The 14297-nt window shown below is 41.2% G+C and overlaps 2 protein-coding genes across 22 annotated transcripts in view; one reads left to right on the top strand and one right to left on the bottom strand.

Moving 5' to 3' along the window:
- The window catches only part of CASK (calcium/calmodulin dependent serine protein kinase), a 412098-nt gene that overhangs the window by 154436 nt on the left and 243365 nt on the right, over positions 1-14297 (bottom strand). For 16 of the 20 annotated variants that reach the window (XM_005301770.5, XM_005301765.5, XM_005301766.5 and 13 more), the window contains one exon: positions 6089-6191. The exons of the other annotated variants lie outside the window; for them this stretch is intronic. In XM_005301770.5, the coding sequence (XP_005301827.1) occupies positions 6089-6191 (103 nt within the window). The remainder of the gene's footprint in view (positions 1-6088; positions 6192-14297) is intronic. 20 annotated transcript variants of the gene reach the window in all.
- GPR34 (G protein-coupled receptor 34) lies at positions 10185-13984 on the top strand. 2 transcript variants are annotated; one of them, XM_005301763.4, is made up of 3 exons: positions 10209-10281; positions 11727-11829; positions 11993-13984. In XM_005301763.4, the coding sequence occupies exons 2-3, from the start codon at positions 11827-11829 to the stop codon at positions 13154-13156; spliced, it is 1167 nt and encodes a 388-aa protein (XP_005301820.1). In that variant the 5' UTR covers positions 10209-10281; positions 11727-11826; the 3' UTR covers positions 13157-13984. The 2 variants fall into 2 exon arrangements, with proteins under 2 accessions (XP_005301821.1, XP_005301820.1); XM_005301764.4 differs by lacking the exon at positions 11727-11829 and having other exon boundaries at positions 10185-10281; positions 11993-13305.

Below are 14297 nucleotides of genomic sequence, written 5' to 3'. Positions count from 1 at the left end.
GGGGGGGGGGGGGTGGTAGAAGCGCTGAGGCTGCGGTCTAAATGGCCTGCGCTGAGGGCCCACAACATGCATCCCCAAGGAACGCATGATCGTCCTGGAGTCCTTGAGGCTCTGCAGGCGAGAGTCCGTCTTTTCAGAAAACAACCCTTGACCTTCGAAGGGTAGATCCTGCAGGGTTTGCTGCAGTTCCTGAGGCAGACCCGAAACCTGGAGCCAGGAGATCCTCCGCATAGCGATACCTGAGGCCAGGGTTCTCGCAGCAGAGTCCGCTATGTCTAAGGAGGCCTGTAAGGAGGTCCGAGCCACCTTCTTACCCTCCTCTACCAGGGCTCCAAACTCCTCCCTGGACTCTTGGGGAACCAACTCCTTGAACTTCCCCATAGAGTTCCAGGAGTTAAAACTATAGCGGCTCAAGAGCGCCTGTTGATTAGCCGCTCTAAGTTGCAGCCCCCCGGCTGAGTAAACTTTACGGCCGAATAAATCGAGGCGCTTAGCCTCCTTTGATTTGGGCGCTGCAGCCTGCTGACCGTGGCGCTCCCTGCGTTCACTGATGCCACCACCAGAGAACACGGCTGAGGGTGGGTATACAAGTACCCGTAGTCTTTAGACGGGACAAAGTATTTCCTTTCCACCCCTCTCGCTGTGGGCGGGATAGAGGCAGGAGTCTGCCATATCGTAGAAGCATTGGCCTGAATCGTGCGGATCAGGGGTAACGCCACCCTCGATGGGGCATCCGCTCCGAGGATATTCACGATCGGGTCGTGCACCTCCACTATCTCCTCCGCCTGCAGGTCCATGTTACGGGCCATCCTGCGCAGAAGATCCTGGTGAGCCCGAAGATCTATTGGAGGTGGGCCTGTGCACGATGTGCCCGCCACTGTCTCATCCGGAGAAGAAGAGGAAGATGCCTCCGGTGGAACAGGATCCAAGGGCTGGTCCTGTTCTCTCTGTTCCTGGGCTGGAACGTCACCTGCGCCTGGGTCCAGGGCGTCCGGTGGTGTGGACACAGAAGCCTCCATGCCCCCTGGCGGAGGCCGAGAAATGGTGGACTCCGGGGCCCTTCTGACGGAGTGACCGGAGTGAGAGGTCGAAGCAATTGGAGCCCCTTGCGCCTGATGGTACGCCCACGGGGTCCAAAACGACCAATGAGATGGGCCATGGAAATGGTCCCCTGTGTCCTGCCAGTGTCCTAAGTCCTGTTCCTCGGCTTGCCCCTGAGGGGGGTATGCCGACCTCGAGAGGTCCTCCGAGGAGCGGGACACCGATCTCGATGGCCACGGCGGTGCCGAGAGCTTCGAGACGATTCCTGTGGGCTGCGGTGCCGCACGGTGCCGGTCCGGAGATGATCTATCTCTACGCGGTGCCGGCGATCGGTACCGGGACCGCGACCGGTGCCGATGACCTCGTCAGTGCCGGGAGTCGGATCTGGACCTCGACGAGGACCTGGAGTATGCCCGGTGCCGGGAGCGGCCTCTCGACGTCGAGCATCGACCGTAGCGGTGCCGAGAACTACGTCTCGACGTTGATCGGTGCCGACGATCATAGCGGTGCCGAGACGTAGAGCGGTGCCGCGAAGATGATCTTGGCCGCGAGTACGACCGGTGCCGAGACGATATCCGGTGCCGGGACTGCGAGCGGCGTGGGGACCTGCTTCGGGACCTGGATCGGTGCCGAGGTTCCAGCCCTTGCGATGGAGGGCGCATCAAGGCAGGTTTCCCCCTCGACTGGACCGGGCGAGTCAACGGTGCCGTCGGTGCCGGTGGTTGGGGCGGTGCCGGCTCCGTGAGAGCTATTAAGTCTCTCGCCGCCGCGAAGGTCTCTGGAGTCGACGGGAGGCACTGTATCACCGCCGGTCTCGGTGGAGACGCTACCTGCACCGGACTCAACGGCCTCGGTGCCGGAGTCGACGGTGCTGGAGGCACCTGTTTCCGGTGCTCCACCGGTGGACGCGGCTCTACCCCCGGCACTGGGGGAGCCGGCGTCTTCGGCACAGAGGTCCCCGTCTTATGGGCTTTTTTATGCCCCGGGGATAATGACCGGCGCCGAGGCACTTGCTGTACTTGCGGTGCCGACGAGGTTCGGTGCCGGGGAGGCTTGTCCGACGCCACTCGCGTGGTCGTCATAGCCGGTGCCGCCGGGGCACTGCGCACCGAGGCGCTAGGTGCCGGGGCCTGACTTGTAGATGGAGCGTCCGGACTAAGTGCCGCCTCCATCAGGAGTTGCCGGAGCCGAAAGTCCCGCTCCTTCTTGGTCCTTGGTCTGAAGGCCTTACAGATCTTGCACTTATCTGTTTGATGGGACTCTCCCAGGCACTTCAGACAGGAGTCGTGCGGGTCGCTCGTGGGCATAGGCTTAGCGCAGGAGGCGCACTGCTTGAAACCGGGAGCGTTGGGCATGAGCCCGGCCCCGCGGTCGGGGGAGAAAGGGGGGGAGACGACCCCCCTAATCCCCTAAACTACAATAACAACTAAACAACTTTAAACTATTTAACTATTTAACTATAAACACTAGAACTACAACTATAACTATAACTGCGAATGACTAACTAAGCTAGGGAAAGTGGAGAACAGCTAAGCAGCGCTCCAGAGTTCCAACGACCGTCAGGGGCGGTAAGAAGGAACTGAGGGGGCGCCGGGTCGGCTGGGGTATATATTCAGCGCCATGAAGGCGCCACTCTAGGGGGCTCCACAGCCGACCCGCCGGTGTTGCTAGGGTAAAAATCTTCCGACGATCGTGCACGCGGCGCGCACACACCTAATGGAATGGATATGAGTAAGCACTCGAAGAAGAAGTTTCTTTTTGGTAACAGTATAGATTCAAGGCCTTACTAAAGTAAAAATTATTCCTTCAAAGGCAGCTTAATAGATTTTTGAGGATGTAACTGCTCTCTCCAATTGTGTTCTCCTGGATTGTGTGCAATTTGGGTTTGTCAGATACAGACATGTCTCTGTAAAAATTGTAGAGAAAACAGGCACTTTCCCATGAAAATAAATAAAAAATAAATCTGAAGAACTCAAATGTATATACTTATATATATTTTAGAGAAATCACTGCAAAAATACTGATGAGGGGCTTTTGAACAACAGCTTGTCTACATGGGGAAATTTACTGGCAGAACTATACCAGTATACTTATACTGCTATACTTATTCTGGTATACAGTGTAGTTTACACCACTGCAGTTATAGTGGTTTATCTTCTACCACTTTCAAAGTGACAAAGTAAACTGGGGCTGTGTCTACACTGCCACTTTCAGCGCTAAAATGTTTTGTCATTCAGGGGTGTGAAATTCCCTCCCTCCCTCCCCCCGAGCGACAAAAGTTTTAGCACTGAAAAGTGCCAGGACAGACAGCGCTTTATCACTGGGAGCCACGCTCCCAGTGATAAAGCTACCACTGCTTGTTTGGGGTGTTGGGTTTTTTTAAAATCGCTGGGGGAGAGCTCTCCTGGCCATAAAACGTGTCTATACTGCCTACATCAGAGCGCTGCCATGACGCGCTGTAACATGGGCAGCATAGACATACCCTAGAAAAAGGCACTCTTATTCCAGAATAAGCACGTCCACCTGGGGAGTTATACAGGTATAATTATACCAGCATAGTTCTGTCAGTAAATTTCCCCATGTAGACAAGCATGCAGTATATATGGTACTAGTTTCTGTGGACCTGTGAATGTCAGTGAGCATCTAGCATCTGCAGCAATTCTGCTACTGCACATTTTTAAGGTTTACTGAAGACCACTACAGGCCAGGAACACAGACTTTTTAAAGTCAGCAGAAGCAAGAAAGTGTGGGGACTGTACTCCCTAAGTCAACAATTCTTCAAAAAAATTTTGACTGAAAAAAAAAAAATCAGCACATACATAGCATTCTGCATCTGAGGAGAAATATAATTTTTAACTCTTTATGTGAAGCAGAGTTAATTTCTGAACTCAAGAAACTGCAACTTTCTATTTCAAAATTACATCTGTGACTGCAAACAGTTGGAACTGATGATATGCTGCTGATAAATTCCCTGTTCTTCTATAAAGTCTCTAGCTCCCATAATTCATACAGGAGACTCCTGACAGATGAGGAGTGATGAAACATTTTTTTAAAGTTACAAAACAAAACTTATTTACAGTACATAAAACTAGAAGAACAAATAGAGCTTATTGATGAGTGCTGACAGCATACTAAACTCTGAACAAATACGCAGGTAGATAATCTGCTCCCAGGAGATTACAGACAACACAGTTCAGACCCATATGATATACAGTGGATGACGTAAGGTCGAAGAGAAGAATTCTTGCAGAAGTCATCCTTCCAAAATTTTGTGAAAAAAGTATGCTTTAAGGAAAGATTTCTGGAGGAGGAAGAGGATGTTTGCCAGACATGAGGAATGCTGTTCAAAGAATAAGGAACAGAATGAAAGAGGGCATGAAGATGAGAGGAGAAAGATAAGGAGTCTCTTAAGGAGGAGGAGTACAAATAAGACTTGATACTATACATAGGTGGGGTGAAGTTTTGTAGGGTCTTGGAAGGTGAAGAAGAAGCAGCAGCAGCAGATTTGAATTTGAAGCTGATGGTAATCGGATGCCAGCAAAAAAGCTAGACGTGGCAAACTATGACCAAGACAGAGAGGAAGATTTTCACACTGGGGATTAAGGAGGACAGATTTTAGAGAGTCTTCAAAACAGCCACCAACAGGATTTAAAAACAGTAGTAGCACAGGAAGAAGGAATGATAGGGGATGAAGATATCACAGAGGCTGAGTGCCTCACTCATGGGTGGATAATGGAATTGTACATGGGGACAGAAAAGGGGAAGGTCAAAAGAATCTTTGGGAGAAATTCAGTTTTTGTCAGGTGGAACTTGGGATAATGGTTGGACATTCAGCAGAAGACGTCTGAAGGAGTCAGGCATGTAAGACCAGCATCATTGTAATGATAGCTGAAGCAAAAGGAATGGATAAAGTCACTCAGCAACAGAGGAGGAAAAGGAAAGAATCAAAACTAGAAACTCAAGAAATATCACTGAAAAAGGGAAAGAAGCAGAGATGCAGAAGAAGCTGCTGGAAAAGGTGAAAACCAAGAGAGCACAAAGACATAAAAAGCTCAGGAAAAAAGCAAATGGAGCAGAAGGAAATAATTATCTTATTCAAAAACAATGGCTCAGAAGGACAAGTACAGAAAAGAGGATCTCAGACATATCCAGAAGAGACTGATGGTTGTTGGTGTCAGTGGTTTCAGTGGAGTGTACAGAAGCCAGATTGCAACAGATCCATTCAAGCATTAGAGGAGAGAAAGTTGAGGCAGCACTTCAAGAAGCTTGGAGGTGAAGTGCAACTGCTCCCCTGTTGTAGAAAGAAAACCTAATGAAATCCTTGGCACCAATCCCCTACCCTGGCAATGAAGTCATCAGAAAACTGATTGGGTCTTCATCTGTGCAGGCTGAATATCGCATAACCCTATTGTCTGGAACAATATGGAAGGTAGCTAGAGGAAATAAAATTCACAGAAAAATGTAAGCATTCTGTCAGTAAATATATATGTATCAAGAAACAGACTCGAATGCAATACCCATACTACAGCATTACAATTTATAAAGATCCACAGGTTATAACTCATGTGACCACAATATATGACAGGAAAGTGTAGGTGTTATAACACCTGGGCACAGCAGAGCATCATTAAGGTTGCTCTAGTAACCCTTAATTCAATTTCCTTGGCTTTAATTTCAATCTTAATGTCAGTTGTTTCTTTTTGTGTGTCAACCGTGATGAAAGGACATACTGATATGGAAGAATTTCTGATTTTTTCAGCTGTAACTTGATCAATTACACTTGTAATTTTTAAGGGAATTTCTCTTTATATTTACACAATAAAATATAGGTATACTATTAATAAATTAATAATTTAGACTTATCAAGTATGTGTTTATAAAGTTCATAAAACCTTTAGTGCATGAGTTGCATACTAAAATGTTTGCAGAATTTTTAATTTGCAGGGCATGTTCCTCTTGGAAACGTACATTTTTAATGCTATAGCACTCTACACACACACTCAGTAGCTTAAGGTTTTGAAGGCAAAACACAAAATAAAATTCTTACCTCCAGCTACTAGTCCAGACTCCCCTAACTGAATAGCTACCCCAAAACCACCAAGCTTTACAGGTGCTGAATTCTCCTTTGAAGCAAGTAGCACGCAGTGTGGCTGAAAAGAGAAAACCCAGCAGACATGATTATACCAAAAAAAAATCCAACCTGCTTGAAGAACTGAAAATATCTTTGTAATATATCAAAAAGAAGCTTAAGATTTTTTCTGTCAAATGGAGTCCACTTTGGCATCTTTTTACTTCTTCATTTCAAACTTTTATTTTGGTACAGCATAAGCACCTCACCCCATGCTGGTTTCCCTCTGGTCTTGCCTTAACACAGCAAGGCCTCATCAGGGCTAGTCAGTACTCACGGAGAACACAGCCTGAAGTCACGACAATATGAAGAATAAGAATGTCATGAAAGGCTGCCAACTTTTCCAGCAGGATGTGGATCCAGTTCTCCAGCAGAAACATCCTGTCTCTGTGAGACCTTATGTTTCACATAAACAACATACAACCTTCTTTTGGAGCCCAAGCCCATCCCAACATAACCAGCACAAATTTCAACCTGCAAAAGGGAAGCAAGCTGCCTGTATGAGATATCTAGGAAATAGTGACCTTGAGGAAAAAATAAAAAAACAACTCAGGTGTTGATATGGATTCCCTGTATGGCATTTGTGCTTCTACTCTTCCACAATTCATAGCAACAATAATACTGAGATGGAAAATACAGGAATTAATAGTATTATGCAACTATTTTGGGGCAGGAGGTTAGGGAATCTTTGTGTATCAATGCAAAATTAATTATATATATATGCTGTTGATTAAAAAAATTAATCGCAATTAATCTCAGTTTAATGACTGTTAAACAATAGAATACTAATTGAAATGTATTAGTTTTGGATTTTTTCTACATTTTCATATATAACAAAATAGTATTTTTCAATTCACCTCACACAAGTACTGTAATGCAATCTCTTTGTCGTGAAAGTGCAAATTACAAATGTAGATTTTTTTTTGTTACATACCTGCACTCAAAAACGAAACAACGTAAAACTTCAGAGCCTACAAGTCCACTCAGTCCTACTGCTTGTTCAGCCAATCGCTAAGACAAACAAGTTTGTTTACATTTACAGGAGATAATGCTGCCCTCTTCTTATTTACAATATCACCAGAAAGTGAGAACAGGCATTTGCATGGCACTTTTGTAGCCGGCACTGCAAGGTATTTACGTGTCAGATATGCTGAACATTCGTATGCCCCTTCATGCTTTAGTAATTCTAAATCTGTAAGTTCAAGTTTCATGATAAAGAGATTGCACTATAATACTTGTATTAGGTGAATTGAAAAATACTATTTCTTTTGTTTTTTTACAGTGCAAATACTTGTAATCAAAAATAAATATAAAGTGAGCACTGTACATTTTGTAGTCTCTATTTTAATTGAAATAAATATATTTGAAAATGTAGAAAACATCAAAAAATATGTAAATAAATGGTATTCTATTATTGTTTAACAGTGCTAATTTTTTTAATTTCTTGACAGCCCATACACACACACACATATATAACCTGCTCTGGAACAGCAGCCAGTATTTAATATATCTAGCTAAGTTTATTCCTGGGGAATTCTGTGCCACTGAGCAATGCAGAGTTTGCACAGAATTAATGTTCTGCGCAGAATTTTCTCCCCCTGCCACAGAAATGGGCTGCAGAGCTGCTGGCCGCCACTAGGGAGCCACTGGATCCATCAGAGCCCAGCTCCCCAACAGAAGAAACAGCTGGTGGGAGGAAGCTGGAGAGTTCCTGGAAGCTGCAGTTCCCCGCCCTGAAGGAAGGAGGCAGCATGCAGGAAACTCTATACAAGCCTGGAACCCAGCATTAGGCTGTTTCTCCCTCAGGATCCCTGGGCTTTGAGAGGGTAGTGAATGCGTGATGGGCTGGGGGGCAGCCCTGCAGTGGAGCTCTGGAGGGTAAGAGGTGCAGGTGTCTGGCCCCCTGCTTGAGCTCTGGGAGGGAGGGGGCAGAGAAACATGAACTGGTTTGTTATGGAGGTTTCTTTAACTCTCTATATCTGGGGGAACTTTTGTGTGTCTGTATTGTTACAAACATAGTTGCTGACAGGTATTTTGAAATAAATTACCTAAATAATTGAAACTGACATGATTCTATGGTGTTATTTTGACAAATGAAATATGCAGAATTTTAAAATATTGTGTGCAGAATTTTTAATTGTTTGGTTCAGAATTCCCCCAGGATTATAAATTGCTCCACATGCACAATGAACCCTTGGAGCATTTTTTGCGTCTCCTCACAACTGTCAAATCAATCATATTAAGGTTAGCATGTTTAACTGGATCAATGTCAAAACTACATATTGCTTTTTGGAGAATAATTTACTGCAGAAATTGAAAAACTAAAAGCTACTGATGAGCAACATCTGTATCCCTCCCCAGCCCCTTGGGTGATTCTGGGGTTTCCAGGAATGTATTGCCATATGTACTAGGACTTGCTCTATAGTACAAAACTTCTGGAAAAGGATGGAACTTGTATAATAAATAACTGACAGGTTTAATTAACGTTAGTGCCACTGCCATTAATCTGCTTAAACCTCTGGCACACATGGAACAGATTTATTGAATAAGAGGACAGTTTGTTACACAGTCATTTCTATTGCTCCAGCTGCATTTTAATAAACTAACTATGGAGTATTTATCAGTCATCATATACGGTTAAAAAGAACTTGGCCTCTTGAATCTGGAAGAGTTGCTACACAACCTCCCAATATGTAAGGCTGAACACACTACTACTTTGGCCAAAAACACATAAGGACTAATTACATGGACATTATTTTATATTGGAGGCTCTCTTTGATGAAGCTCAACAATTTCTACTACAATAAAATATTCTGTTTAATTCAGGATATTAAAAGAAAAACACATGGTAGAAAACACCTTCTTCCATATCCCAGTCAACAATACTTCTCCAAGGAGTATCACCCTACATTTCCCAATCCCTTATCCCTGGGATGTGTTTCTATATCAGTATATGGTTTAGTTCTGTTAAGAAATAGTATAAACTATGACAGGTTTCAGGGTAGCAGCCGTGTTAGTCTGTATCCTCAAAAAGAACAGGAGTACTTGTGGCACCTTAGAAACTAACAAATGCATCCGAAGAAGTGGGCTGTAGTCCACGAAAGCTTATGCTCTAATAAATTTGTTAGTCTCTAAGGTGCCACAAGTACTCCTGTTCTTTTTGAGTATAAACTATATTACAGCTTATTCACAACAACCTTCCTGTGCAACTAAAAAAACCATTAAACCAAATGAGGCTCTATGCTACCTTTGTGGTTTCCCAGTTCTGGAATCAGTGAAGGCCACAAAACATCTTAGAGCATCTTCAGGGATGTTCTAAGTTGTGCCTGGCTGCCCATGGTCCCAAGAGGGCTGCTTTAGGAGCTGGGGATTGCTGGAGTGCAATGATACTGCAGACATGCCCTCTTATCCCTGGCTACAAAAACCACGTGTTGGAAGAATCTCCAGATAGCTTGTTAAATGACCATTTAAGCTTTTGGCATTGGAGCAGCAAAAAGGAGCCATATTGGCACAGAACCTGAAGCACACACTCAAAATTCCTATGAACTGTTTTGTATAAAACTCAAACTCTTAAGAAAAAAATAGTAGCCCCGATAAGAAGATATAGCTTCCTAATTAGCCTAATTGAAAGCTGAAGATTCCAGAGGCAGCTCTTGACTCCCTCCCAAATCAAATTATGGATGTGGTATTGTAGTTTTTGATTATCAGAATTTTGGAGGCAGATACATCCAAGCCAACAGCATCTTAATTATTTTTCCAAAAGGAAACCATCAAAAGTTTCTAGACAAAAGACAAAATGTCCACTTACTCTTGTATTGAGCCTTGGACAAAACAATATATACAGAAAAACTGACTAAGATTCAGCAAAAAACAAAACTACTATTTTAAACCGAGACTCAATTTTATAAGCTGTAAAAACCTTTAAAAAAAAAAATCTTTGCCAGAAACATCACCACAGCAACACGGGAAGTTTATCTAGCTGACTGGGCTGATTCTAATCACAGAGAAGCTTTTTCTATAGCTTTCTAATAAGACATGCACATTATCTTCCTCTTTCCTTTTACAGTGTTTTAGAAAACAGTCAGCAGAAGAGGTCCGTAAGTAATCAGAATGTGAGTATTTCGCTTTTAATTAAAGATATGCTAAATCAAATTTCAGATGAAATATAGGATTATAAAGGTACTACTGACCATTCAGGAACTTTACACATTTAGTTACAAGCCTCAAAATTTAAGTAAATTATGTCTGATTTGATATCTGTGATAGCATTTGTCTTGGCAGATGAAAAGATTGCAATACTTATATAACTTAATACTCACTTCTCTATTTTGTTTAAAAACTAAACTATATAAATCATAGTATCAAGGTTCCTCCCTCCCCATTAACAGAGCTTAAATTAGCAAAGTGAAAGATGGTCTTGAAAAGTACAATTGCAATAAACATGCTCTCTATTAGATCAAACCTACTTCTTTTACAATAGTTTGTGGCCTAAGTAATGCAGTATGACAATATTGTAGACATATAATAAGATGACGATCTGTATAAGATTATTTACATAATGTGAAGTAATTTTCAGTACTTACTATTGTCACAAGAACAGCCAACATGGTATACAAAAATATTTTAGATCTTCCATTCAATTATTCTGAATCTTTCAAGCGTACATATTTATGCTTGTTATTAGCTCTTAGCAATATTCAGATTTTTTCTTCTGTATTATATTGTTGCCATCTGCACTGTTAAAATTGTATCCCATACTCAATTACACTCTACATTTTAAAGAGTTAATACATAGATGAAAGTTTACTGTAAGATGGAATTTGGGATACTTCCCCCACCCCAAACCGTTACCCCCCAAAATCTGTTGTTCTGTTAGAGTGATAAGAGTTCAAACAAGTGTAAAACTGTGAGTTTATCAAAACCAAAGATCTGGCTTAAAAAAACAAACTGTAAACTCAATGAAGCTGTTATTTACTTTGTAACCCAGTATTTTAATTTCCATATTTTGACAGATGCTCTTATGCAAAAAAACAAAAAGAACCCATTAGCACTCAAATAAATTAATGTCAAAAGAGAGACTTAACAGATTAAATAGTGTCATCAGCAAAATATGTAGAATATTGAAATACATATACAAATCAAGTACAAAAGTGAAGAAATCAGTCAAATGTACATCTGATCAAATGTACATCATTCTATTATTTTCATTGCTGTTTTTCCCCTTCAGGATAACACTTATTTTAGACATTTCTATTAAAAATATATTTTTTAACTCTAATGTGAAGCCAAGGCTGAGCCTCTGTCTTCTGGTATTATTGTGGTTTCCTGCCCTTCCTCCCCCCCCCCCCCCAAACTCAAAGTTAGAGATGGTGTGAAAATAACTCAGCACTCTATGGAACAAATATAAATATACACAACAAAATAAAAAATTGTAAGTATAATTTGTCTTGCCTCTCCCTCATAGAAAATGTTTTTCAAACAACACACAAAAAGAGTTATATTTTAAAAAGTAATTACAACATAACTATAAATGAATTTTTGCATGATTTTCTTTCAGCATCTGCTTTTGCACACTCAGTGGAAGTATGAAAAGAAGAGGCTATAATATACGAGTGCCTCAATTTTGAAATCTGGTTGAAAGTTCTTCTGCACAACTGATGGTACTTAATAAATTATAGATAGTTGTATTTGCTACTATGGTTGCTGCCTTTAAACATCTATAAATAATTTGATTTAAGACTGTACCTATGACAAAGTAACTTAACATACAAAATTAATACCACAGTGAACAACTCTTATGTATTTCCCTTTGCATCCTTATAGGACAGTGTAAGAAAGCTCGAACAGACGATGGAGACAACTTCATCTGAGTTCCTGAACTCTTCTTCATACAAGGAAGTCTTCTGGAGTTACCAAACTGAGCTAACCAGAAACTTCTCTTCGGAAGCCCCAAATGATACTGTCTGTCTCATAAATGAAGGCTCCTTGTCTCTTGTTTTCATCATTTTTTACTCCATTATTTTTGTCATTGGATTGGTTGGCAATATTATAGCCTTGTTTGCTTTTTTCTACATTAATCACAAAAGAAATTCTATCCAGATTTACCTGCTTAACGTAGCAATTGCAGACCTTCTACTGATCTTCTGCCTCCCCTTCCGTATACTATATCATATTAACAAAAACACATGGATGTTGGGATTGATTTTCTGCAAGATTGTAGGAACCCTATTTTATATGAACATGTACATTAGCATCATACTGCTGGGATTAATTAGCGTGGATCGTTATGTAAAAATTAACAAGTCTATACGACGTCCAAAAATGTTAACAGCTACAGGAAGCAGAAATATCTGTTGCATATTGTGGACAATTGCAGTAATAGCATTCATAATGACAGTTGCTCAGTCTGTTAAGAGGGAAGAATACAATTCGACTATGTGCTTCCATTACAGAGATAAACAGAATGCAAAAATGGAGGCAAGTTTAAACTATATTCTTGCTATAATCTTTTGGATAGTTTTCTTTCTCCTAATACTTTCATATATTAAAATTGCGGAGAACCTTCTGAAAATTGCCAAGAAAAGAGCAGATTTCCCCAATGCTGGAAAGTACAGCACCACGGCAAGAAATTCCTTCATTGTACTTATTATTTTCACCCTGTGTTTTGTACCATTTCACACATTCCGATTTGTCTACATTACATCACAATTACAACACACATCTTGTAACTGGAAGGAGATAATTCACAAATGCAATGAGATAATGCTTTTATTTTCAGCTTTCAACAGCTGTTTAGATCCAATCATGTATTTCCTAATGTCCAGCAGTGTTCGTAAGACTGTATTCCGACTTATTTGTAGAACACTTCATGGGGACTCAAGTGTGAGTGATAGTATTTCAGAAATGAAACCTGGGCAATCTCGTCATGATACTGCAACTACCATTACCCCCCATTCAAGCTTTTTAAAGAAAAATTCCCTCATCTGATTGCTTAAATATAATGGACAATTGCTTCCTGAAAAGACAAGCAGATAATCTACTAGATAATCGACACTGGATGTACATGTGTATAGGAATGTACAACAAAACAGAGCTGATAATACTGCCTCAAGAAAAGCCTATCCCCCCTCCTTTCCTTCCTTTTTTACAAACATGGGAGGTCATACTTCAACTGCTTAAACAAATTAAAAATGATTTTTGGTGAGAAAGAGCTTAACATTTTTATTATTACAAATCAATATGAAGTTTGAAACCTTCATGTAAAGATTCATTTAAGACAGGATTCATCTAGAGCACTTTCTTTCAGGGGTAAAATTTCAAAATGTGACCTTGATGTGCGCGCAAGAAGCTTTACACACATAAATACTTGGTACACATTTATTAGCACTACTAGCTATGCACATATGATGGGATGAATTTTTCACAAGTAAATCTTTATCTGTATCTAATTCAAACCAACTATGAAACTGATGTATTACAGATTTTATAAATCCGTCTTTGAAAAAAATATATTTTAGAAGGCTTCAAAAATAAACCAGCATCTTAACTGCATTTATTAAACTAACTCTTTCAGCAAAATGTATCATAGGAGGATTTGAAATGAGCAGTGTTTTGTCAGTTCTGGTCTCTGTTCAATCCCAATCACCTATGTTTTGAGGTTAATATCTATCTCCTTGTATATTTCCAAAAACATTTATTTCAAATATAATACACCTATGGCAGAGACCATGTCTTTTTACATGACTAAAGTATCACACTCACCAATGATGTTATGCAAATAATAATAAAATATTAAATGTGGACTGTATAGCCCAATTCAAGATTAAAACCAAGCAGATTTATGCAGTTAATGTGTGTAGGCTGAGTAAAATTTTTAACAAAGTTAAACTAGCCTTGATGACTAGGGAGGTGAGGGAGCTGGACTAAGAATGGAACTTGAATCTCTAATGTGATAGGCCACAATGCTGGCCAGGCCTGAATTTTGTTTTAAACTCTAAAATAAAGGGTCTAATCCTTTAAAATTTGAGTAACTTTATTCAAGTGAGTAGTTGTATTGAAGTTGATGAAACCCTCATGTGACTGCTCACTACATCTTTGCAAGACTGGGTCCTCAATCCTTCATATTGAT

The sequence above is a fragment of the Chrysemys picta genome, chromosome 1 (assembly GCF_011386835.1).
Source record: "Chrysemys picta bellii isolate R12L10 chromosome 1, ASM1138683v2, whole genome shotgun sequence".
In the NCBI taxonomy this organism is placed as follows: domain Eukaryota; kingdom Metazoa; phylum Chordata; order Testudines; family Emydidae; genus Chrysemys; species Chrysemys picta.
The sequence above is the reverse complement of the archived record's forward strand: the minus strand, read 5'-3'. Positions and strand labels throughout refer to the sequence as shown.